Here is a 24063-nt window from a genome sequence, read left to right on the forward strand (position 1 = left end):
GCGGCGACCGGAAAAAAATGTAATTCTTGCGTTTTCATTTTTCCCGTTTACTGATCGGATTAATTTAATTGATATTTTGATAGATCGGACGTTTCTGACTGCGGCGATACCAAATATGGCTGTAGATACCGTAGCCACCAAGTGCAGGGAGCCGGCTGCTGACTTACATGTACGTCACCGGTCGTGAAGGGGTAAATATAAAGTAGCGGAATGATGCACTGACACAAGGTCACTGATGGAGGCGGGGGGATGAATGAATCCATGGAATCCAGTGAAGAACATCCGTGCCCATTGTACCGTGATATATGGGGCACCTGGATGCCATGTGGTGGTAGCACATGTGCCGATGGTTATTCCCTCCTACATGACCTAAGCTGGGATTTACTGCCTCACCAGCAGGGGGCGCATTGGTGATTCTCAGCCCACTGCTTAGATGGTGCAAACATAGTCTGTAGCGCTGCACATTAATAAAAAGGCAAAGAGGCAAATGCTAAAATCTTTACTTTTATTCCTTTATGGCCAGATTACATTACGATTTGATTCTCCTTCCCGGGTCGCACACATCTGGGCCAAAAACAGACATATATAGACAAATAAAATAGAGGGCGACAAGCAGAGAAAACGGGGAACAGGAGGAGACGACACTGTGGCTTTAAAGCCGGTTTTATACATGAGGGTATAACGGTCCGGACCGGCTGGGGGTCTCATAACCTTACCAGCCTTGTACCAGCTTATGAGGATGCAGAGTTCAGGTGAGGAGGCCCACGGCCTGTGAGTAGCCCTGCAGCCTGGTAGGAGCCCTGCAGCCAGTGAGACTCCCCAGCGGTCAGTGAGGAGCCCCGTGGCCGGGGACATTCCCCATGAGCCTGCATCCAGGGAGGAGCCTTGCGGCCAGTGAGGAGCCCCTCGTCCTGTGAGACTCCCTCGTGGCCAGTGAGGAGCCCCACGGCTTGGGAGAATCCCTCGCGGCCAGTGAGGAGCCCCCGCGGCCTGTGAGAAGCCCCCGCGGCCTGTGAGAAGCCCCCGCGGCCTGTGAGAAGCCCCCGCGGCCTGTGAGAAGCCCCCGCGGCCTGTGAGAAGCCCCCGCGGCCTGTGAGAAGCCCCCGCAGCCTGTGAGAAGTCCCGCAACCAGTTCAAACATTGCAGCCCTGATTTGTAAATTCTGATGAGCTAAGAACTTTTCATCGTGCAGCCTCCCGCATCATCTAAGGGCGAGACTGCACGGGGCGGCAGGATATACGCTGCTGAAATGCTGGAGGAGTTTTCTGGCCGCCCCTTGGGGCTAAATCAGGTGACAACAGCTTGGCGTCCTTCCATGACCTGAACCGGCCGCATCTTGGGCTTATGTACTTTGTACATTTATTGGAGCATCCTCCTTCCAGGGGGTAAATTAATGTATTCTGGGCTAAAAAAGTAAATTTTTGCAATTGGGTTTCGTTAACCTTGAAATGGCTGCTAAAACGTGACCACATAGGATGGTCTGGGTCCCCCCTCATACCTCTGATGGGTAACATGAGAGGGGCGACGGGTCTGAATCCCCCCTGGGTCCAGGATTTGGTTCCTAAAATATAATCTCTCTCTCTCTCTCTATATATATATATAGCAAGACATGGCCGAGTTTTATAAACCAATGTTCCTAAAGTCCCGATATGACATGAAACCTGCCCTGAATATTGGGGTATCGGTCAGCGGGGGGATTGTTCCTATAGTAAAGGAGTCCGGCAGTCGGAGGCGTACAAGTCCTCGCCCTGTGCATCGGTCCACGCTGTGTGACGGCACCGGCGCTCAGTCTACACATCAGCTCCCGCGGTCAGTACAGGACGGTCGCTGGATGTAATGGCTTCACCCTTGCCAGTCTTGACAGGCCGAGACGCAGACCCTGATTAGGAGACTTCACGGTTACCCCGGCCAGAGGACTCCGCACTGCTCCAGAGGAACCTGCGGAGAGAAACAAATTTAAAGGATATTCATATTTTTTTTTTTAACATAAGTAAAAGTATTTGGTGCTAAAAATCATTTTTGCAATTGGGTTTCATTAAAAATGTTGCACCGTTCGCCTTTTATAGTCCCTGTGTTGCTGGCTGCAGAACGAGCTAACTGAGGATCCAGCAGTGAGCTCATTCTTACTCTGTCACTAGAGGCTGTAACTCTCTCATGTTTTTTCCTCTGCTGATTTATGACCACAGATCCCATCAAAGTTGAATGTTAAAGCTGAAGGGTGCGACATTTTTAATTAAACCCAATTGAAAAAATGATTTTTAGCCCCAAATACATCCAATTGGTCGCAGAGAACAGATATAATCCACAAATATTTGCTTCCCTTCAGAAAATCCAGTTTATAAAGTAGGTTATAAAGAAAAAAAAAATGCAATAAGAGGCGATCAAAATATTATTGTGTCTACCCCAAAATGGTATAGATAACAACGTCAGCTCAGAAAAAAAAGAAGAAATAAGCAAGAAAATAAGTCCTCACCTGGCCCCAGATCCCAAAAAAAAGGAGACGCTATGGGTCTCGGAAAATGGCGACATAAGCAAAAGCTTTTTTTTCACCACTTAAATAAAAAAGAACCTGGACATGTTTGGTGTCTACGAACTCGTAATGACCTGGAGAATCATAACGGCTGGTCAGTTTTAGGATTTATTGAACATGGTAAATGAAAAAAAACAAAAAACAATTGTGGAATTGCACTTTTCTTGCAATTTCACCGCACTTGGAATTTCTTTCCTTGTTTTCCGGTACAATATATGGTAAAACCAATGGTGTCGTTCAAAAGTACAACTTGTTCCGTAAAAAACAAGCCCTCACATGGCCATATTGACAGTCGGAGCTCACCTGGAGGCGTCCATGCCGGTCTCTTCACACCCACCGGAGGACTACAGTGTAACGCCGGCTTAGAAGCTGCCGGAGAACTGGCGGGGGGATTCTGTGCTGCCAGCGGCTTTATTTTAACAGTCACTGCGGAATAAACGGTAAAACAATACAAGATCGTCATCTGCACTTCAACAGGAAAAACAGAGTATATAGGAGCCACATTGTACAGGAGGAGGAGGAGGTGAGGTGGATCCTGTGTTATCTACTGTATATAGAGGTGTTATCAGTCATTGTACAGGAGGAGGAGGTGAGCTGTGACATCACCTATTGTGAATGGTGGATCCTGTGTTATATACTGTATATAGAGGTCTTATCAGTCCTTGTACAGGAGGAGGAGGTGAGCTGTGACACCACCTACTGTGAATGGTGGATCCTGTGTTATCTACTGTATAGAGATGTTATCATTGTACAGGAGGAGGAGGTGAGCTGTGACATCACCTATTGTGAATGGTGGATCCTGTGTTATCTACTGTATATAGAGGTGTTATCAGTCATTGTACAGGAGGAGGAGGTGAGCTGTGACATCACCTATTGTGAATGGTGGATCCTGTGTTATCTACTGTATATAGAGGTGCTATAATCCTGTATGTGGTGACAATTAGACTTCCTACTAGAACACACACAGACATATATACTGTGACTGCCTCAGAATCGGATAAGGACCAGTGTGTGAACCACTGAGCAGAGAAACCTTGTCAATTCCTCTCAGCAAATTGGAGGCAGAGAGCGACAGACGCAGGGCTCTCCCTGTTATGTCTTTCCATAATGTCCTTTTCAGTTGGATGCCAGGCTGAGTGCAGCCCTCCCCGCCGGACCCTTAGACTCTTACTACACTGATGTATAGCTCTTGTGTAGATGTACAGCTATATTATTGGGGTACATCATAGAATTTATCATAATGAGAAAACATCCAGCATTATCCTACAATATGGGACAATGATGGCAGGAGACATCCAACAATCTGACGGCTCCAATGACGCAGACCCACTCTCCGCTCCTCACCCGCGTTTGGTGTCACATTCTTCTCCTTTTTTCCGCTGTTTGCCTTTTGCTTTGTATCTTTCTTGGTTGACGCTTTCTTAGATTTTTTAACTTCAAATTCTTCATCTTCATCGCTAAAACTCGCGTCACTCTCAGAGTCCCCGACTGCAAAAAGAGAAGGCGGGCGGACGGGTTTTGCTTAATTTTATGTAGGTGTTTCTTTTAGGGGGGCTGAAAAGCATTTTTTGCATTAGCGTGTTATTAAAAACGGTGAATCGTTTGGCTTCTACATCCTCTATGTTTCACAGTACTCAGCAGATGGCAGAGTTACCAGTGAATCAGTCAGTGAGCTCGATCTCACCGCAGGGTCTGTAAGGCAGAAAATTATGGTTTCATTAAAGATCAACTTTTATCCGGTTAGAAGATAATAGTCGCAGCTCTCGGACGGATCACCTGTACCTCATTCTGCTATGTACTGTGACACATACAAGATGTAGAAGCTATACGGCTAAAAATGAAGGAATCCCTGTTGGCAAAAATACAAGAAATCAAGTTAGAAAAAAAATGTGAGTTTTTTATATTGGTTATCTGAGCTGTGGATGGGTCATCGGTATCAGATCGGTGCAGGTTCAACACCTCAAAGATCAGCTGTTACCAGATCCCACATCACACAGATCAGCTGTTACCAGATCCCACATCACACAGATCAGGTGTTACCAGATCCCACACCACAAGGATCATCTTGTTACGAGGCCCCACACCCCAAGGATCAGCTGTTACCAGGTCCAACATCCCAAGGATCACCTGTTACCAGGTCCAACACCCCAAGGATCACCTGTTACCAGGTCCAACACCCAAGGATCATCTGTTACCAGATCCCACGCCACAAGGATCAGCTGTTACCAGATCCCACGCCCCAAGGATCAGCTGTTACCAGGTCCAACACCCCAAGGATCAGCTGTTACCAGATCCCACGCCCCAAGGATCAGCTGTTACCAGATCCCACGCCCCAAGGATCAGCTGTTACCAGATCCCACGCCCCAAGGATCAGCTGTTACCAGATCCCACGCCCCAAGGATCAGCTGTTACCAGATCCCACACCCCAAGGATCAGCTGTTACCAGATCCCACACCCCAAGGATCAGCTGTTACCAGATCCCACACCCCAAGGATCAGCTGTTACCAGATCCCACACCCCAAGGATCAGCTGTTACCAGATCCCACACCCCAAGGATCAGCTGTTACCAGATCCCACACCCCAAGGATCAGCTGTTACCAGATCCCACACCCCAAGGATCAGCTGTTACCAGATCCCACACCCCAAGGATCAGCTGTTACCAGATCCCACACCCCAAGGATCAGCTGTTACCAGATCCCACACCCCAAGGATCAGCTGTTACCAGATCCCACACCCCAAGGATCAGCTGTTACCAGATCCCACACCCCAAGGATCAGCTGTTACCAGATCCCACACCCCAAGGATCAGCTGTTACCAGATCCCACACCCCAAGGATCAGCTGTTACCAGATCCCACACCCCAAGGATCAGCTGTTACCAGATCCCACACCCCAAGGATCAGCTGTTACCAGATCCCACACCCCAAGGATCAGCTGTTACCAGATCCCACACCCCAAGGATCAGCTGTTACCAGATCCCACACCCCAAGGATCAGATGTTACCAAATCCCACACCCCAAGGATCAGCTGTTACCAGGTCCCACACTCCAATTAAGCAGAGCTGCAGGAGCGGAGAACTGCCACGACGTAGCATATGGCGCTTTGGTGTTCCAGCACAGTACATCCCGTAGCAGCTGATCGGTGGCGGTGCTAGATGTCAGACCTTCACCGATCTCATCCTGATGACATATCCTAGGAATAGACCATCAATATAAAGAACCCCTTTAAGTCAGCTGATGGGTGGGGAGGGCGGGAGTCAGATTGGTATATAATAATGATGCCTGTACTCCCAGACTATACAAGTAGCGGTCATCTAAGTACCCTGTGCAGCCGCGCATTCTATAGTCCTGTCATCTGCAGGTGTGAACATGTACATGTCAGGACATAGGATGATTTCCCTACTACTCCTCCTGTGTACATACCCGCCATTGTATCTGGATTAAACTCATCGGCGTCCTCTTCATCCCCGCTTTCTTCCGTCAGGAGTTTCCTCTGCTCGGTGATGGCTTTAGAAGCAGCTTGCCTGCGGCCTCTGCCTCTACCAGGGTCTTCATTATCGTCTGTTATCTCGTCCAGACCTGTGGAGGAGGAAAGCAGAAAGCAAATCTCTACCATCACACTAGTAGGATTCCTTATTTAAAGCCCCCTCCAAAAAACAACAGTTACCAAGCGTGCTGCTGTCAACGCTGCAATTTGAGAAGGACGCTTCGGACACGTCAGGATCTTTAATAAACCGATAGGCGTCTTCTGGAGCTTCTGGGTAAGACATCACACAAATTAAATAAAAGACAAAACAAAGGCGGCGGGAGGTGGGGGGTTAACGGTCCAGATTGAGGCTGTGATTACTCCCATCATCATGCCAGTGACCGTATGGGTGCAGTAGTAGTGGCAGCATGATCCCCTTGACAGAGCCGTGAGTCACAGTGGGCTCACTATACTATCAATCATCAACAGTATAGATGATCACTTGCTGACCGGCGGGGGTCCGACCGAGGCTGCCAGAAAAACATGGGCTCCATCACAGGTATAAAAGTACCCCCCCACCCCACCCCATAACAGATCCCAGCGGTCGGACCTCCACCGATCAATAAGTGCTTTTTATTTTAACCCCTTTAATGAGCAGTTTTCTTCAATACTTTTTTGCAGGCCCCGAACATGAATTGATAATGACAAATATAAATAAATATATATAATATACCATTCCTGGGAATATTCTCATCATTCTCTATAATGGCGGACGTCTCCTTCGCCGACAGCGCCAAAGCCACTTCTAAATCTCGCTGATACAGCTTGTCTTCTAGAGGCAGCCTGGGCGAAAGGCAAAAAAAAAACACCGACTAAAGTGGAAACCTGACTATACCCGAAATGCGACAAATCGTAGTAATCCACACAATGCTATACTCATTCTACCGCCTTAAAGGGGAGGCCTGAAACCATAAGGTGAATTTCAGACTAAATGTCTTATTTAATTCAATAATGTAATCACTTCTCCAATATACTTCAATTAAAAATTCCGCACTGTTCCCTCTATTGTAACATCAAATGCCTTTATGCTTGAGAATCCCTAGTGCATGCTGGGATACTCAAACAGGACCTGATCAGGGGACCGTGGCTTCGAACACTGCCTCAGCTCATTTCCCCACCCTGAAACGGAGCATCAGTCACATCTATTTCGGGGGGCTGGTCTCTGATCTCCCTGATTGCCATATTCTTTCCTTTACAATTTGCACTGACAGTGCGCTCTCTCACTGGCTTGTCACTTTACTTTAGAGCTGGCGAGGGAGCGCACTGTCACTATCGAATCAAGGGAACATACTGAGCATGCGTTGGAATTGACAGTCGGCACATGCTCAGTTGAGCAGTCGTCACTGATGAAGCTGCTTTGTTTCAGGGTAGACATAGCAGCTGCAGCAGTGATCGAAGCCCTGGTCCCCTGATGACGTCCCTTTCTAGTATACCAGCATGCACTGGGGATTCTCAAATGAAACGTTTTGGGAAGTTTAAAAGAGTAAAGAGGGAACATTTAAAATAATAAAAGTATGTTAGAAAAGTGGTTGTTAGACTACATAGACATTTAGCATGAAATACCTTTAAAGGGGCAGTCCAGCAATATTCTTCTTCCCATGGTGAGACGCTAATGCACGCCCGGTGATACAGCTGCCCAGACAATAATCTGCCGCCCAGCGAGTTGCAGTCCCTTCCGTATTTGTTCTCCCCCACGTGCGCTAGCGTCACTCCAACCCCCCTTCCCCAGTCATTGTGCTGTGGCCACAATACACGGCAGGGGTCCGATCCTTGGGGGTCTGTTCAGGGGACACAATATCCCATTCTGTGACATGCGCACCTCACTCACCTCTTTTTCTGGGAATTTATTGTTATAATCTCTTCTTTGTGATTTTTCTTTGTTGGCTTTTCCTTTCTCTTCTTCGTCTCCACTCGCGCTTTCTTACTTACAGGCGCCGATGAAGCAAAATCCTCATCTACAGGAAAATAAAAAAAGTGTTTGGAAAATATAAAAATATATATATATATATATATATATATATATATATATATATATATATATATATATATATATATATATATATAGTCGGTGACAGTTCAACAAAATGTTGGGTAAATCAATAGTAATGGTGAATAGGAGAAACTTTGTAATACATCTATCAGACAAATCGGCTTCTTTCTCCACTTATAAGCCGCTTCTTTCCCTCCCACTGAAATAATCATCATCTACTTAAGGAGAAAAAAGAAACAGATCAAATCCGTCTTGCTCACAGAAAGACTGAGGGATCAGATTACAGCTGCTTATCAAGTCTATAGAGGAGAGATAGACACTAAGACAGTGCTGCTGCTTTCTAGTAAGTGTTTATCTAATCCGAGCTGGATTCACATCTACACTGCTCAGTACTGCTGTATAATGTCCTTCATTCTGCTGTTGATGCTGAACATGTGCAACAGAGACAGGAGAGCAAGAATCACACATATATGTGTGTGCTGTGTATGGGAGAGATCATAGCAGCTGGTCTCACCCCACCAGCTCAGAGACAATATGAAAATTATGAGATAAAGCCTGCAGAGCGGAAAATCGGAGAAAAATGCAGGATTTGAGTCTGTAATGGCCAGAAACATCATCTTCGTGCACACGTAGGAACGTGTTTACCTGAAACTACAGGTACGCTTTAATAACAGATTATCTCAAAAGGCAGCTACAAGTGAGTTGACCCGTGTGGACCAACCCCAATATGACAAATCACAAACATTACGGTATATTTGTCACTTACCGTCATCTTCCAGGTCCAAAAACTGGGAATAATCCACTGATTTTTTATTCCTGAAAAATATTATTTAGACTCTGAGTTAATTACATGATGGAATAAGAGCAGAGCGAAGCAGTGACTTTAAAGAGAACCCGTCACCAGCACAGGAGTGGCCACAATGCTCAGATTTTATTCCTGCAGCTCCACCGAGTGCTCTGGGTTTGGATTTTTGGGCTTTTTTTTCATCCAGAGATACGGGACCTTTTTTTTTTTTTTTTTTTGTTCAGCGCTAATATTTATGGTCTTTACTAGTGATGAGCGAATATACTCGTTACTCGAGATTTCTCGAGCGCGCTCGGGGGTCCTCCGAGTATTTTTTAGTGCTCAGAGATTTAGTGTTTCTTGCCGCAGCTGAATGATTTACAGCTATTAGCCAGCATAAGTACATGTGGGGGTTGCCTGGTTGCTAGGGAATCCACACATATACTTATGCTGGCTAACAGATGTAAATCATTCAGCTGCGGCAAGAAAAACTAAATCTCCGAGCACTAAAAAATACTCGGAGGACCCCGGAGCGTGCTCGAGAAATTTCGAGTAACGAGTATATTCGCTCATCACTAGTCTTTTCCAAAGGAGGAGTGGATCTGTGTAAAGAGAAGTCCCCCAGAGAATCCGCAGTGAAGAGCATAGAAACTATCACCTAATGAGAACCGGATTTAAATTGTTTAAAGTTTATTTACAGTATATAGCATTAAAGAAAAATATATAAAATTTAGTTTTTATCATAAAGGTATGAGGCCTCCATAATATTATATATATGTGAGTGTGTGTGTGTGTATAATGTGTGTGTGTGTGTGTGTATAATGTATGTGTGTGTGTGTATAATGTATGTGTGTGTGTGTATAATGTATGTGTGTGTGTGTATAATGTATGTGTGTGTGTGTATAATGTATGTGTGTGTGTGTATAATGTATGTGTGTGTGTGTATAATGTATGTGTGTGTGTGTATAATGTATGTGTGTGTGTGTGTATAATGTATGTGTGTGTGTGTGTGTATAATGTATGTGTGTGTGTGTATAATGTATGTGTGTGTGTGTATAATGTATGTGTGTGTGTGTATAATGTATGTGTGTGTGTGTGTGTGTGTATATAAAACCGCACCAAAAAAACTGGACTTTATTGCCCAAACAGCATGGCAACGTTTTGGATGTGATATCCTATTTCAAGCCTGCAAAAGGACATCACATCCAAAAACGGTGCCGCGCTGTTTGGGCAATAAAGTCCACTTTTTTTTCAGTTTCTTGTGCGGTTTTCCCTTTTTACTTCTATTATTTGAAACCATTGGATCACTGGTTGGGAAAGCTTTGCATGATTCTTGAGGTAATATCAGATGCTATATATATATATATATATATATATATATATATATATATATATATATATATATATACATGACGGCGATGCAGTGAGCACAGACGTGGGCCTTCCGGGTCCCCATACATGAAGATGACCATAGTCAGCATGTGACCCTGGAGTTATGGATCGCACCGGCCGAGCATGAGAGTCCACTCCTCACATCTGGTGTCTATAGCGGCACGACATCAACATGGACATGACTGGAGGCAGGAGAAGCGGACTACAAATAGCAGATACACGGCTCATGCTCCATGATGGATAGATTTGCCTCTGACAGCAACAACCGGCACTAAATAACCCTTTAAATGCTGCCAATGACTGACTGCAGTATGGGGTAGGAGCGATCAATATTCATCACAACATTATAAGGGATAAAACGTATATTCGATGTCGCTGCCTCTGGGAAAGTCATAAATATAAAACTCAACCCATAAGAAAAAGTAAAAACAACATTCTACATGGAGGGGGTTAATGGCTCACCTGGCCGGCCTGTCCATAGTGCGGAGACTGTCCTTCTTAGCAGCCCCCTCTGTGAGCGCTCATCCCCGGCTCTGGCCGCCCCCGGTGCCCCGCAGACACAGACCCGCTCTCTGTCCGTCCCAGCCACTGACTGAGCTCAAACATCCCGCGCAAATTTCGCTTCTGACCATTCTCGCTCGCACGTTCGCCACAAAATGCTATTACCAAAAAAATATTTTCCTCTCAATTAATCTTTACCTGCACAATTTAGAGCCCGATAATTACGTCACGGTAAGTAAACAACGCGGATGCTAATTTAATCACTGACCTATCCACGAACGGAGTAAATGACGAATCTTGTCGGAATCGATTTACACTGCGTGATCACGTGATGCAGATGGTTAGTTTTTCCGCTTAGTCTCGTATCCTTGGTAACCGAAGGAGCTGATCACATGACCTTACCATAGACTCTCACCTGTCTAGAGAGGTCTAGTATTTTGTGTGCTGATACCTCCAAAGCTTGTAACAAGGAGTGAGACACCTACCGGCTAACAGAAGAATTTCAGCGCAAAGTAACGCCCATGGCCTGAATGTCATGAGCCCCCCAAATCCTGTCTAAAAGGGGTTGTCCACATTAAAGGACTATTTTTTTTTTTTACCTTGGAGCTAAAACTAATTTTTTAATCAACTTTAATGTGATCTGTGGTGATAAATGAGAAAAAGACAGAGAAGAGAGTCCTCATAAACTCTCCTGTCAGACCATCATTAGGAGCTCACTGAGGGATCCTCAGTTACCTCATGCTGCAGCCAGCAGTATATCCAGTATGTGTTTAATTCGCCTCATACATGATACACACAGTGCGGACCCCCAGATTCCACTTCCATCGCAAGGCGGAGACCCTAATAAAGTCTGGCTGGGCCTTTCACATTGATGGAAGAGTCAGGCGGCCATTATAAATCGGAGGGAGATCTGATCGCAGTGCCCGGACTGGCCGGCGGCTCTCTGACCCGAGGGTGACCACTGCATAGGAATACATGAAGCTGTCAGGCTGGGGTCAGACAGCCGCCGGCCAGTCCGGGCGCTGCAATCAGATCTCCGTCCGATTTATACGACTCTTCCCTAAGGAGAGGCCTTCAATGTGTGACGGGTGGGGTCCGGCGCCCCCCGCTGATCAGCTGCTCCCTGCGCTGACTGGAAGTCCTTAGTGGCGGAGCTGCACAGGACCAATCCGTCACCTTTATAGGCCGCGGCCGTGTGCCGCACATCCGCCCCATATTGATTTGCATCAATATTCTCCTTGGCGCCGGCACATTTGGATTTACACGTTTTTTAACTAAATTTTTTTATGTCTTCGATGTTATAGGCATGACGTGTATAAATTCTGCACAACCAACATTTTTACACATACGGAACTATGCCCCCCCCCCAAAAAAAAAAATAAAATAAAATTGGGGTGTGTGGCGCCATTTTCTGACATCAGAATTTTTTATATTTCGGGGTATGTACAATATTTTATTGCATTTTTTTTGGGGGGAGGGGATGCGCGATGCTCCAAGAAATGTAAAATTTGGAATTTTTTTTTTTTTTCCCCCACTATGGTATTTACTACAATTTTACACTTTCTTTGATCGCAGGAAGGGAAATCGTAGTATCATATCATATGTACCATAAGGGTATGTGCACGTGGAGTTTTTTTCTTTTTTTTTGAGTCGTTGGGAGCGGGTCCTATTCATTTCTGTTGTAAAAAAAGAAAAAAAAAAAAAAACACTTTCTGTTGGAAAATGCTCCAAATTAGGCAATGTCCACCGGCGGCTGAGCCCTTGAAAAAGCAATGGCGAAACCATCAGCAACGTCGCTTCATGAAAAAAACAACTAGATTTTTCCTGAATGGCTTCACCTAGATAAAACTTTGTCAGGTGCGCCGGCGTCTTAAAGACATTGTGTGACCATACCCGAAAAACTGCTCAAAACTGCCTTAGGGAACCCCAAACTCCTCCAAAAACTATCCAGAAAAAGTGGATTCCATTCGAAAACCTTTGTTTTTTGACCACCTAAAAAAAATTCCACGTGTTATTTTTATATTTTCATAGATTGCACTTTTACTGACATCACGATACTAAAATGTTTATTTTTTAGTACTTTTAGGAAGACTTTTCTGATCGGTTTTATTGTGGTATATAGGGGGTCCAGGCTTCACAGAAGGGCCAAGATGGTGGAGGTGGGGGCCTTTAGTCAGCCTCTGGCTGCTATGGCAACCCAGTATTTCCATAGCAGGGGAAAAGCGATGGGCATCTCACCCGAATTGACGTACATGTCAGGAAGAGGTTAAAGACTCGTTATAGTTGGGGGCCATTTTGGAGATTTGGCATTGGGACCCTTGAACTTAAAGTTATGTCATTGGCTGTACTCGGTGTATAAGAGCCGTCATGGCTGATCTGGGACAGGCCTATAGCAACCAATCACACAACCGCTTTCATTTTGCCTGAGCAGTGGAAGAAATGAAAGCTGCGCTCTGATTGGTTGTCTATTCTCCACTTCCTTGAGAAATCGAGATTAGGAAATATTTCCCAAATTGCCAATTTCCGTAAGGTTTCACCAGGTTTCGGGAGATGAGCCGACTCTTCTATCAGACTGAGAGGCCTCGTTTTTTTTCCCAACAGAACAACCATCCAAAATAATCCAGAGAAGAATCGAATCGCCATAATAAAGATTGTTGTTTATTCGGTCGCAGATCCAGGACACATTATTGGAAAAATATGCACAAAATTCAAGCGTCGATCACTTCTGATAATAAATTATAACACGATTATTGGCGTTCTGTACAGAAAACAGGCGTGCGCTATCATCTCACATATTATACCATAGATAGATATAGAAGAAATTTCCAATTTGACATAAAACGTCCCAATTCCTTCTTGTCTTCATGATGCCTGCTTGCGGTCAGTGAATGGAAAAATTGTTGCGGTCAGTGAATGGAACTTCAAAGAGTAACCGTCATTTTAATTTTTATTTCATAAATCAATAGTACACATGAAATTGACCAACTTTGTAATATATCTTATCAGAGAAATCTGCTTCTTTCTCCTCCTGGACTGAACTTTCATTTTCAAAATTCTGAATTCCCATGTAAAATCTGTATCGAGTGAACACAGACTATTACATTACAGAGATAGGAGAAGGCAGTTGGTGCTGATAATCTATGTAGACAGGTGGGGGAAGAGTTCAGCCTTTAGCTCCTCCCCATATAGACAGAAGGAGACATTCAGCCTTTAGCTCCTCCCATGTAGACAGGAGAGGGAAGAGTTCAGCCTTTAGCTCCTCCCCATGGAGACAGGAGCGGAAAGAGTTCAACTTTAGCTCCTCCCCATGTAGACAGGAGAGGAAAGAGTTCAGCCTTTAGCTCCTGCCCATGTAGACAGGAAAGAGTTCAGCCTTTAGCTCCTCCCAATGTAGACAGGAGGGCAAAGAGTTCAGTCTTCAGCTCCTCCCCATGTAGACAGGAGGGGAAAGAGTTCAGTCTTTAGCTCCTCCCCATGTAGACAGGAGAGGAAAGAGTTCAGCCTTTAGCTCCTCCCAATGTAGACAGGAGGGGAAAGAGTTCAGCCTTTAGCTCCTCCCCATGTAGACAGGAGAGGAAAGAGTTCAGCCTTTAGCTCCTCCCAATGTAGACAGGAGGAGAAAGAGTTGTCTTTAGCTCCTCCCAGTGTAGACAGGAGGGGAAAGAGTTCAGCTTTTAGCCCCTCCCCATGGAGACAGGAGGGGAAAGAGTTCAGCCTTTAGCCCCTCCCTATATAGACAGGAGGGGGAAGAGCTGTTTTTAGCTCCTCCCCATGTAGACAGGAGGGGGAAGAGCTGTCTTTAGCTCCTCCCCATATAGACAGGAGAGGAAAGAGTTCAGCATTTTGCTCCTCCCCATGGAGACAGGAGGGGAAAGAGTTCAGCATTTTGCTCCTCCCCATGGAGACAGGAGGGGAAAGAGTTTGGCCTTTAGCCCCTCCCCATGTAGAGGGGAGGGGGAAAGAGTTCATCCTGTAGCTCCTCCCCGCTACATAGAATCTTATCAGCACCAACTGTCAGTAATGTAACAATACGTCTTCACCGAATACAGATTCTACCTGTAAATTGAGAATTTTGAAAATGAAAGCTCAGTCCTGGCAGATAAAGATGAGATATATCACAAAGTTACTTATTTTCACGTGTACTATTGATATATGAAATAAATATTGAAACGATGGTCACACTTTAAATCCCTATGCTTTAACTTGGAGAGTATAAACCGAACCACATCGATATTAATCATTTTTTTTCCATCCTGGGAAATCCGATAATCTGTATATTACAGTAAGCAGCTTTATGTGAGGTAGTTTATGGTCCCAATGTAAAATGGGCTGATAACAGGGAACAATAGATTTAATTCGACTGCTGGACAACATGATTTCTTTCAGTCAGTGGTCAGATATTCTGTCGATGTCACAGCGCTCTTAAAGGGGCAGCAGCGTCTGTATAATGCCATATGGGGGGCAACTCTCCCCGACATAACGTGAATCACATGGTCGCCCTTTGATTTCATTGTCACAGTTTGTTGGTCAGAATATGACCCTTCCGAGCTCGAACAGCACCTGAAAAAAAGAAAAAAAAAAACAAAAAGGAGAATATGAAACTACACATGCTTAAAGGGTCGTCTAGGATTACAATGTTGATTACCTTTTTTTTGGATAGGTCATCATCAATATCCGATCGGTGGGGGTCCAAGAGCCGGCAGCCCCCCTCCAATCAGCTCTTAGAAGGTCCTGGAAACCATAGCTCCATACACCAACTAGTGGCCGTTTTCAGGTACTGCAAGTTATATCACTTCAATGGGAGCAGCACCGGAGCATGACTGACCGAAAATTTGCGATTTGCATACATGCAGTCACATGCCAACTAGACGTGCACGCCTTGCTCGATACAAGTCTAGTTGGAATGTGGCCAGAAGTATGCAAATCTCATACTTCTGGTCACATGACTGCTGGCGCCAGAGAATCCTGACAGTGCACAGTGCGTGCACTGGGAGGATTCACATGTCTGCAGTCACCTGTCCCGTGTGTATGGAAGGAGTCGGGAGGGAGGGTGGTCAGAAATGTATGGACCACCGCTAGGACAATCTTGTGGGGGCTTAGTTTGGTTGGATATTCCATGTACCTCGATGGTGATCAGTATGACGATCATCCACTCCAGTCGCAGGCCGTGCTTCTCACTTAAATGGTTCCGCATCAGATCTGTCAGTTCTGTACAGTGCTGCAGCTTTTCGTTAATCACCTAAAAAAATATATAATAAATAAAATCATTTTTTATAAATCCCCTCGTGGAGGAGGCCTTTGAAGAGACCATCGCCAAACCATTACCATGTACCCTATAATTACAAATAAAGGGAAATAGAGGGGGAGCCCACCCTATATCACTGAGAAAGGAGAGCCGCTTATCAGCACGGATATCACTCTTGAGGCCCTTTTCTTAAATTTAACAGTATACCCCAAGGGGGCGACATTTCTTAGCGGTTTGTCTGTAATAGGATGATCCTTTTAACTGGTAAAATTCGCACCACTAGGGGGAGCTCTGCAGCCCAGTGAAGACAGATTTATTATGGAGTTCAATGGGAACTGTAGAAATCCTTACTGAAGTGTATCTTGTATAGCAGAAGCTGGATGCCCGCTACCAGTATGTGCGCTGCTAGATAACTCTGGCGGCAGCTTATTTTCTATGAGAACAAGGATAGGGCAGTTTAAATCAAACATGCCCAATCTTTCCTTTATGCAGACATCTGCCATCAAGGAGAGTAAGGCGGCCTCCATACACAGTAGATTGTTGCCAGTACTGCCAAAACTAGCAGACATTACTATAACATGTATGGCCGGCTTATGTCTGGTAATGTAGGATATACTCTATAAAGTGCAGTACAGGAGAATGACCACTACACTGTGATGGCGCTGTGGGGTCCTGGACCGTGTTTACTTCCGGACGCCACGTGAGCTGCAAACAGGAGCGATGGGAGTTGGACCTTCAGCGATCTGACACTATGTATGTCCTTAAAATATAGGATTAAGTAAAATTGCACCTTGACTCTGCGGTTAATACTGAGGAATTGACAAGTTTTATCGTAGAGGTGCTCAAGATTTTCTCTATCCCAGTAGAAATCAGGAGTCATGAGGAGGTCCGAGCTTAGGTTTATTCGATGTCTGAAAAATAAGATTACAACTATATTATTAATGCCGCCATATGCAAGATGCATGTTCCTGTCAAAGAAGAAGTAATATATATGGAGCACACAAGCACATACAGCTGGATCTACCCACATACACGGTAGCGGCACAGTCTGTGACCTCATTGTACAGTGCATAAATAATGTTACCATACAGTACACATAAATAACGCAGCAATACTGTGCACGAAACAAAAAGCACCATATAATACATATAAATAACACTGCAATACTGTGCACAAAACGGAAAGCACGATATAATACACATAAATAACGCTGCAATACTGTGCACAAAACTGAAACCACCATATAATACATATAAATAACGCTGCAATACTGTGCACAAAACGGAAAGCACCATATAATGTATAAAAATAACACTGCAAGACTGCACGAAAGTGAAAGCACCATATAATGCATATAAATAACACTGCAATGCTGTACATAAAACTGAAAGCACCATATAATACACATAAATAACACTGCAAGACTGTGCATGAAAGTGAAAGCACCATATAATGCATATAAATAACACTGCAATATCGTACACAAAACTGAAAGCACTATATAACACACATAAATAATGCTGCAATACTGTGCACAAAACAAAAAGCACCATATAATACATATAAATAACGCTGCAATACTGTGCACAAAACGGAAAGCACCATAAAATACATATAAATAACACTGCAATAGTGTGCACGAAACAAAAAGCACCATATAATACATATAAATAATGCTGCAATACTGTGCACAAAACTGAAAGCACCATATAATACACATAAATAACACTGCAACACACAAACCTGAAGGCACCATAAAGAGACATACATGAAGTCATACTGTGCACAAAACTAAAAGCACCATACAATACACAAATTATACTGCCATAATGCGCACTACACAGTGTAAGGAGCCATTATATTATGCCACCACAAAGAACACATAAATAACACTATCATACTGTGTACAAAACTAAAAGCACCATAATACACCTAAATGTCACTGCCAAACTGTACACAAAAACAAAAAGAACCATACAGTAGACAAATTATATTACCATACTGTGCGCAAAACGAAAAGCACCATAAAGTACACATAAATAACACTGCAATACTATACACAAAACTGAAAGCACCATATAATACACAGAAATAAACCTACAATACCTACAGTCGTACATAGCTAAAAGCCCCATATAATATGCATAAATGACACTGCCAAACTGTATACAAAACAAAAAGCACCATAAGGTGCACAAATCGTATTGCCATACTGCACACAAAACTAAAAGAACCATACAGTACACATAAATGTCACTGCCATACTGTAAATGAATTTCCCTACATTTACCTTAGAGCAAAGAGCTCCCCGATTTTCTGCATGACGTCGCCGTGAGACAGTTTTAGTTTTTTTCTGGCTTTTAGCATCTGAAAAAAAGAAATGAATGATAATCTGATATGGAGATCCGTGGCATGCGTTGGTGGGTAGGAGGGTGGGCGCATGAACGGCTGACCTCTGGGATAGATTGGATGGACTCCACAAAAGTGTCCAGCGTGGACTCCCACATGGCCAGCTTCACTGTGGAACAACAAGAGACACCATGACCAAACCTCGCAGGTTCATCCTGACCGGATCCTAAGAGCTTATGCTCAGTGACCCCAGGACGACTGCACCTGTACATGTGAAGTGCATCATCAAACAAACACAGGCTCTAGTCCTCTCAGAAAGGGAAAAAAGAGGTAGAAAATATAAATAAATATTGCCCACACTGATGTCATATCACAAATTAAGGGGCACAGCTGTGTCCTCTTCACCATTTTCCCTTCAGAGCAGCGCTCTTGGCCTGCCTCTGGCAAGGTTTATACAAAAACCAAAAAGATCCCTTTAAATAGGATTGAACGTACCGGACAGGCAAAGTGCATTGGAGAAGGCGAATTTCTGTAGAATGAGCTCATCCGCCTCCAGTTGGGGGTCCAGCACGATTTGTCCTTTCACCAGTCTTGTGTGACCCCTGAGAAAAGAATACACACAGTGACCCGATATGACCAGTACCAGCGCCGTCCAGCGGAGGACGCAACTCACTCTCCAAAATTATAGTTTATCTCCTCGTTCTCCCAGTGAACCAGCGCCACCTCGTACGGCTGAATTTCATGACCCTCTAAAATCCGCATCACGTGTTTCATCTGGAAGCCGGAAAGCCACAGGTTAGAAAAAATGAAGCTGCATCATAAAAATACAAATACGGACGGCCCCACCGCTAGGACCCCCGCCAATCTCTAAAATGGGGTTTCCCGAGTCTCCCACTCCTCCTCAACACAGCCGTGATCAGCAATTGGAATTTTGCCCTATGCATGGACAACCCCTTTAAGAAAAAACAAAACAAAAACAAGGTTACTTACAGTTCTTTCTTCTATGTTCCAAAAGACAACGGCCCCTTCCCTGTATAAAAAAGGGGTTGCAATGACCAAATCCCTTTAATACGACATCTGATAATCCAAAACATTGACATTGACATACAGTACATATAAGATGGCGGAGCCTTGGTTTCTATGGTGAGGTTAAAGGAAACGTCCATCTTTGAAACCATTTTTTTTTTATTCATTTTTATGTCTTTCCATTCCTCCTATACAGACCTATGTGTCTCCATGGTAACAGACTACAAACAAGCCTTCTGTAGTCAGAGCTCACAATCTTATCCCTTGTAGGCCTCATTCACACACCATCTTTTTCCGGGGACAGGGCACCGGCATATTAGATGCTATGGCGCTATTCATAAGCCTGATTTTCTTAGGGGGGCTCATCTTCAGATTCATGTCCTATTCGGGTTTATTTTGGGTGGGGGGGCGAACTCATCCATTCACGTGAACGAGTCATTGTAAAAAAATGAAACAAAAAATGGACGCCATTTGTGTGCTGTCTATTTTTCACAGACCGGTGGCTATGGGAAATCTGATCTGTTTGTTTTTTTGTGTACGAGAAGAAACAATGACAAAAAAAATCTGCCTCATGGTTGTCACCATAGTAACAGACTACACTGGGTTTGGTTGTAGTCTGTTACCATGGAGACAGAGGCCTACACAGGGGGAAAAGCACCGATAAGTCCTTCTATATGTAAAACCTGCTGCCAGGTTCCCTTTAACTGTAAGAATTTTGTGAAATTTGACTACAACCCTTAGGGAAAAGTTAATATCAACCAGGGGAACTAAAAAATCACTACCTGAAGAAAAATATCACTCCGGAGTCCTGCTCCTTACAGACATTCTCCACTCCGATCAGTAACACATTGGAGGCGTCTGTAAAAAGGTGAAAAGTAATAGAATTATTACAGTTCGGGGCGTTAATACGTTCAAGGATCTTTCAAAAACTGCTTGAAATGTGTTAGAATCAGCAAGTGAAGGAAATTCACTTAGGCAGCTGCAATACCAGATGCCACCATTTACAAGAGTGGTGCTGTCTCTGTGGGAGAAGTTTAAAAAACAAACAAAAAAAAAACAGCGCCACATATGACTACTGGTTGTGTGTGGTATTGCAGCTCAACCTGTTTTATTTTAATGAAGCTGAGCTGCAATACCATAGCTGACCTGCAGTCAGGTGCGGCGCTGTTTCTGCCAGTACAAGCATGAAATAGGGAAAAATAAAATGAAGGCTTACCCCTGGGCAAGCTCAGCAGCTCGTTGTACCCATGTGATGCCAGATCGTGGCACAGGGTGCCAAGGTGAAACTCATCGGCTGTTGCAAAGGCCACGCACTGCATCAGATCCTGCACGGTGGAAGCCACAGAGGAAGAAAAGAAGAAGTCAGGACTACAGGACTGAGTACAAAGAGTAAAGTGTATGTTTCTGGGAAAGCTGGGGGGCAACCAATATGGCTGCTGTGGCTAGTCACCCAAACACTGTAGACTTCGGCATAGCAAATCTGAGCAGAGATGGAAGATGACACATTGGCTTGGCAAATTACTAAGTGACGCCCTGTGCGGTGCCCTCTGTCAGCGACCCCCGCAGACAGTGTCCTACCGTATTATCAGCATCATACAGGATGGCACCCAAATAGCAATACCACCTGTCGGCCAAATAACAGTGCCTGATATACAAAGCCACGGATGTACAAAGTCAGGGATGTACAAAGCCACGGATGTACAAAGCCACGGCACCACTAATGGACTGTACGGCGCTCAGTATAGTGCCTTACATGAGACCCCCGTGGGCACACCCCAAAATGAATACAGACCACAGACTGGACCTGCTACATAAAGATAAAGACCCCATAGTACACGTCTACATAGACCCCAGTCCAGACCAGAGACGAGACCACTGCTGTATACAGATACCAGACTAGACCCCTCTTTTTACAGACCCCACATAAACTCGTTTCTAGATCCTACAAAAGACCCCACATCACATCCCTGTATTTACCTACCCAAGACCAGACCCCTTCTATTTACAGATCCCTCACTAGACCCCCTTTGTTCACGAACTCTGTTTCCTGTTTCCAGACCACACTACTCTATTTACAGCCCCAAGACCAGACCCCCTCTACTTACAGATCCCACACTAGACCACCTTCGATTACAGACCCCAGACAAGGCTATGTTCTATGTTTAAAGATCCCACACTAGACCACCTTCGACTATAGACCAAAGACCAGACCCCCACCCTCTGCTTGCAGATCCCACACTAGACCATACTACTGTGTTTAGACCACACCGCTCTCTTTACAGCGCTCAGACCAGCCCCATCTGCTTGCAGATCCCACACTAGACCACCTTCGACTACAGAAACCAGACCAGACCCTCTATGTTTTGTTTACAGATCCCACACTAGACCACCTGTTTACAAATCCCCTCTGATCAGAAACTCGAGACCAGACCCCTTTGTTTGCAGTCCCCAGAAGCCATCCAGCAACCGACTGCCTGGGAATAAGTTTAGTCTTGGAGGCTCTCGTCTCTTTGGTTCTACTTTCTGCAGCTGGAGCTATGTGGAGCTGTGGAACACTTCTTGGGCAGAAGTTCTGAAATTCTAGCTTCCTCTGTGGCACAAGTGTAAGGTAATGATGGCCGCAGAACCAAGAGAGGGCACTTACATAGGGGTCAGCTACTCACCTTTCCTTGCTCTTGAGCTCCCCTCTGCTTCAGTTACTCGCCTTTCCTGGCTCCTGACTCTGAGCTCCCCTCTTCTTCAGCTACTTGCCTTTCCTTGCTCCTGAGCTCCCCTCTTCTTCAGCTACTCACCTTTCCTTGCTCCTGAGCTCCCCTCTGCTTCAGCTACTGGCCTTTCCTCTCTCATGACTGAGCTCCCCTCTTCTTCAGCTACTCGCTTTCCTTGCTCCTGAGCTCTACTCTGATTTAGCTACTTGCTTTTCCTTGCTCCTGAGCTCCCCTCTTCTTCACCTACTCGCCTTTCCTTGCTCCTGAGCTCCCCTATTCTTCAGCTACTTGATTTTCCTTGCTCCTGAGCTCTCCTGTGTTTCCTGACGCTCCACCAGACAATATTCTGATCCTCTATTGGCACACTGTCTGTGGCGGTGCCTGGGAGCTGATGATGGAGCATCCCGGCGCTGGAGAATGAAAGCTCTGCTCACCAGGGGTCACCTGTGGAGATCTACCAACTCTTCCGGTAGTCCACCATTTTTCCAAGACAATTGGCAAATATGAGTTAACCCCGTACACAACGGTACAACTCAAAAAGTATAATGTGGCACCATACCTTAGTCTTCGACAGGAAAGGCAGGTTGGATCTGGACGGCTGCTTGGTTCGGGATGACTTCAGGGGTCTCTTGGAGACCACCGGTCCTGGTACGGTCTGTTGGGAGGCTGATGCCGAATATAATCTACTTGTGGATAATGTGACATGATGGCGGCTCCAGCATTTACTGCATGAGAAAGCCTTGGAAGAAGAACTCTGTGCAATGTCCCGGTGTCGGTGCTTTATAGTGAGAGCAGGGGGTGTGTGTACAGCCGGCACACCGCTCGTCCTCTCACAGCTCATTCTGGTGAGGAGTCTGCAGTGGACGTCCATGATCGGTGGTTTACTAGTCCGACACATCTGTGCTACAAGATTCGGCATCTTTCTTAGTAGCCAACTCATGGTATGTCTCCGACCTGGAAAAAAAAAAGACTAGGGCATAAAGCTGGACCCCCAAAAGCCTTGACGATGCTGTCATTCCATGGAAGTCTATGGGAATTTCACCCCCAAAACTATTAATAAGCACATATAGCTCTTTCAAAGACAAGTCCAGCAATACCTTTACATGGACGGTCCGTTCCTCCGTTACTGAGAAATCCGCGTTTGAATTAAAATGCAAATGAGGCTGAAGAGCTATGGTAGATCTGAAGCCTCTGTCACTCCAGCTCTATTCCCCACCCTGTGCCACCTTCTCCTGCTTGACTGGCAGATTCTTTGCCAACATAGAGGCTGTCAATCAAGCTGCGGACTCTGTAGTAAGTGGCACGTAGCATTAAATGACTTATCCATTATAGTCGATGGGGTCAGTCCGGAGACATTGGTGTCGGATCCGACAGTGCCATCATTTTATTTTTGTTCTCCCTTCTACGTCCCAGGGTCCAAAATGCTGCAGAATATTCCATTATACGATAGTTTAAGTGCTATTATAGATGTTATACATGTCGATCTATGACAGGACCCCTTCTCCGGGGGGAATATGGGCATACCTGACTGGTTATGGTGGTTTACGTGGCTTATTCTGTGTTTAGCGTTAATAGAGGACAGTAACTCATAGGTGGTCCCTAAAAAAAATTGCATGGAAGAAAAGAGCTTAAAAAAACCCACATTTTTAACTCTTCGAGGGGGTGTCATCATGGTTGATGGTTTCACTGTTAAAAGACCTTGTGCTCCTGTGGGCTCAAGACCAATGAGATTCTACCATAAATTCATCATCTGCTTCATTTGCAGGCTATAAGGGCAGAGGTAAAATATCCAGCTCCTAACGCCGCACACAGGGGAATCGAACCTGCGACCTTCACCGCCCGAGGAGACGCAGCACTTACCTGCGTCCTGCACGAGGGAGACCCCGCCCACTGACTGACACAAAGCCCCGCCCTCCAGCGTTCACTCCTGTCGGCTTTGGCGCCTCCTTCTTGGTGCCGAGTCTTGCTATTGGCGGAGGCAGATTCGATGATTTCAGATACTGAGTACAACCTTC

At 45.1% G+C, this 24063-nt stretch overlaps 2 protein-coding genes across 7 annotated transcripts; both read right to left on the minus strand.

Annotated features, from left to right (window-relative positions):
- Positions 1-491: 491 nt before the first annotated feature.
- On the minus strand, positions 492-10856 carry RAD51AP1 (RAD51 associated protein 1). 2 transcript variants are annotated; one of them, XM_077266508.1, is made up of 9 exons: positions 10682-10856; positions 8810-8859; positions 7882-8008; positions 6727-6836; positions 6195-6281; positions 5951-6106; positions 3875-4018; positions 2834-2956; positions 492-1938 (listed from the first exon to the last, which is right to left on the minus strand). In XM_077266508.1, the coding sequence occupies exons 1-9, from the start codon at positions 10696-10698 to the stop codon at positions 1811-1813; spliced, it is 942 nt and encodes a 313-aa protein (XP_077122623.1). In that variant the 5' UTR covers positions 10699-10856; the 3' UTR covers positions 492-1810. The 2 variants fall into 2 exon arrangements, with proteins under 2 accessions (XP_077122623.1, XP_077122622.1); XM_077266507.1 differs by having other exon boundaries at positions 6195-6284; positions 10682-10854.
- A 2500-nt stretch (positions 10857-13356) lies between these two features.
- Positions 13357-24062, minus strand: RMND1 (required for meiotic nuclear division 1 homolog). Of its 5 annotated transcripts, none has more exons than XR_013215907.1 (13): positions 23909-23950; positions 22608-22995; positions 20557-20665; positions 20123-20198; positions 19305-19344; positions 18988-19088; positions 18810-18916; positions 18419-18483; positions 18256-18332; positions 16756-16876; positions 15843-15959; positions 14484-15280; positions 13357-13894 (listed from the first exon to the last, which is right to left on the minus strand). XR_013215907.1 is itself a non-coding variant. In XM_077266511.1 (13 exons), exons 3-13 carry the CDS (start codon positions 22986-22988, stop codon positions 15248-15250), a joined length of 1227 nt encoding a protein of 408 aa, XP_077122626.1. In that variant the 5' UTR covers positions 22989-23002; positions 23573-23647; positions 23747-23887; the 3' UTR covers positions 13357-15247. The 5 variants fall into 5 exon arrangements, 4 of the variants coding, with proteins under 4 accessions (XP_077122626.1, XP_077122624.1, XP_077122627.1 ...); XM_077266511.1 differs by lacking the exon at positions 23909-23950 and adding exons at positions 23573-23647; positions 23747-23887 and having other exon boundaries at positions 13357-15280; positions 22608-23002; XM_077266509.1 differs by having other exon boundaries at positions 13357-15280; positions 22608-23002; positions 23573-24062.
- Between the last annotated feature and the right edge of the window lies 1 nt (position 24063).

This window comes from Ranitomeya variabilis, chromosome 5, assembly GCF_051348905.1.
Source record: "Ranitomeya variabilis isolate aRanVar5 chromosome 5, aRanVar5.hap1, whole genome shotgun sequence".
In the NCBI taxonomy this organism is placed as follows: Eukaryota; Metazoa; Chordata; class Amphibia; order Anura; family Dendrobatidae; genus Ranitomeya; species Ranitomeya variabilis.

Excerpts from the sequence above, each read along its gene's own strand:
- RAD51AP1 (XM_077266507.1), bottom strand. Across the intron at positions 6,107-6,194 it reads CGTTGACAGCAGCACGCTTG|GTCTGGACGAGATAACAGAC; the intron begins GTAACTGTTGTT and ends CCTCCTCCACAG. Across the intron at positions 2,957-3,874 it reads GAATGTGACACCAAACGCGG|TGACTGTTAAAATAAAGCCG; the intron begins GTGAGGAGCGGA and ends TTTATTCCGCAG.
- RMND1 (XM_077266509.1), bottom strand. The coding sequence starts at position 23,720 with ATGATGACACCCCCTCGAAGAGTTAAAAATGTGGGTTTTTTTAAGCTC. Across the intron at positions 20,199-20,556 it reads GCTGCTGAGCTTGCCCAGGG|ACGCCTCCAATGTGTTACTG; the intron begins GTAAGCCTTCAT and ends ACCTTTTTACAG. Across the intron at positions 15,281-15,842 it reads TCATACTGATCACCATCGAG|GTGCTGTTCGAGCTCGGAAG; the intron begins GTACATGGAATA and ends TCTTTTTTTCAG.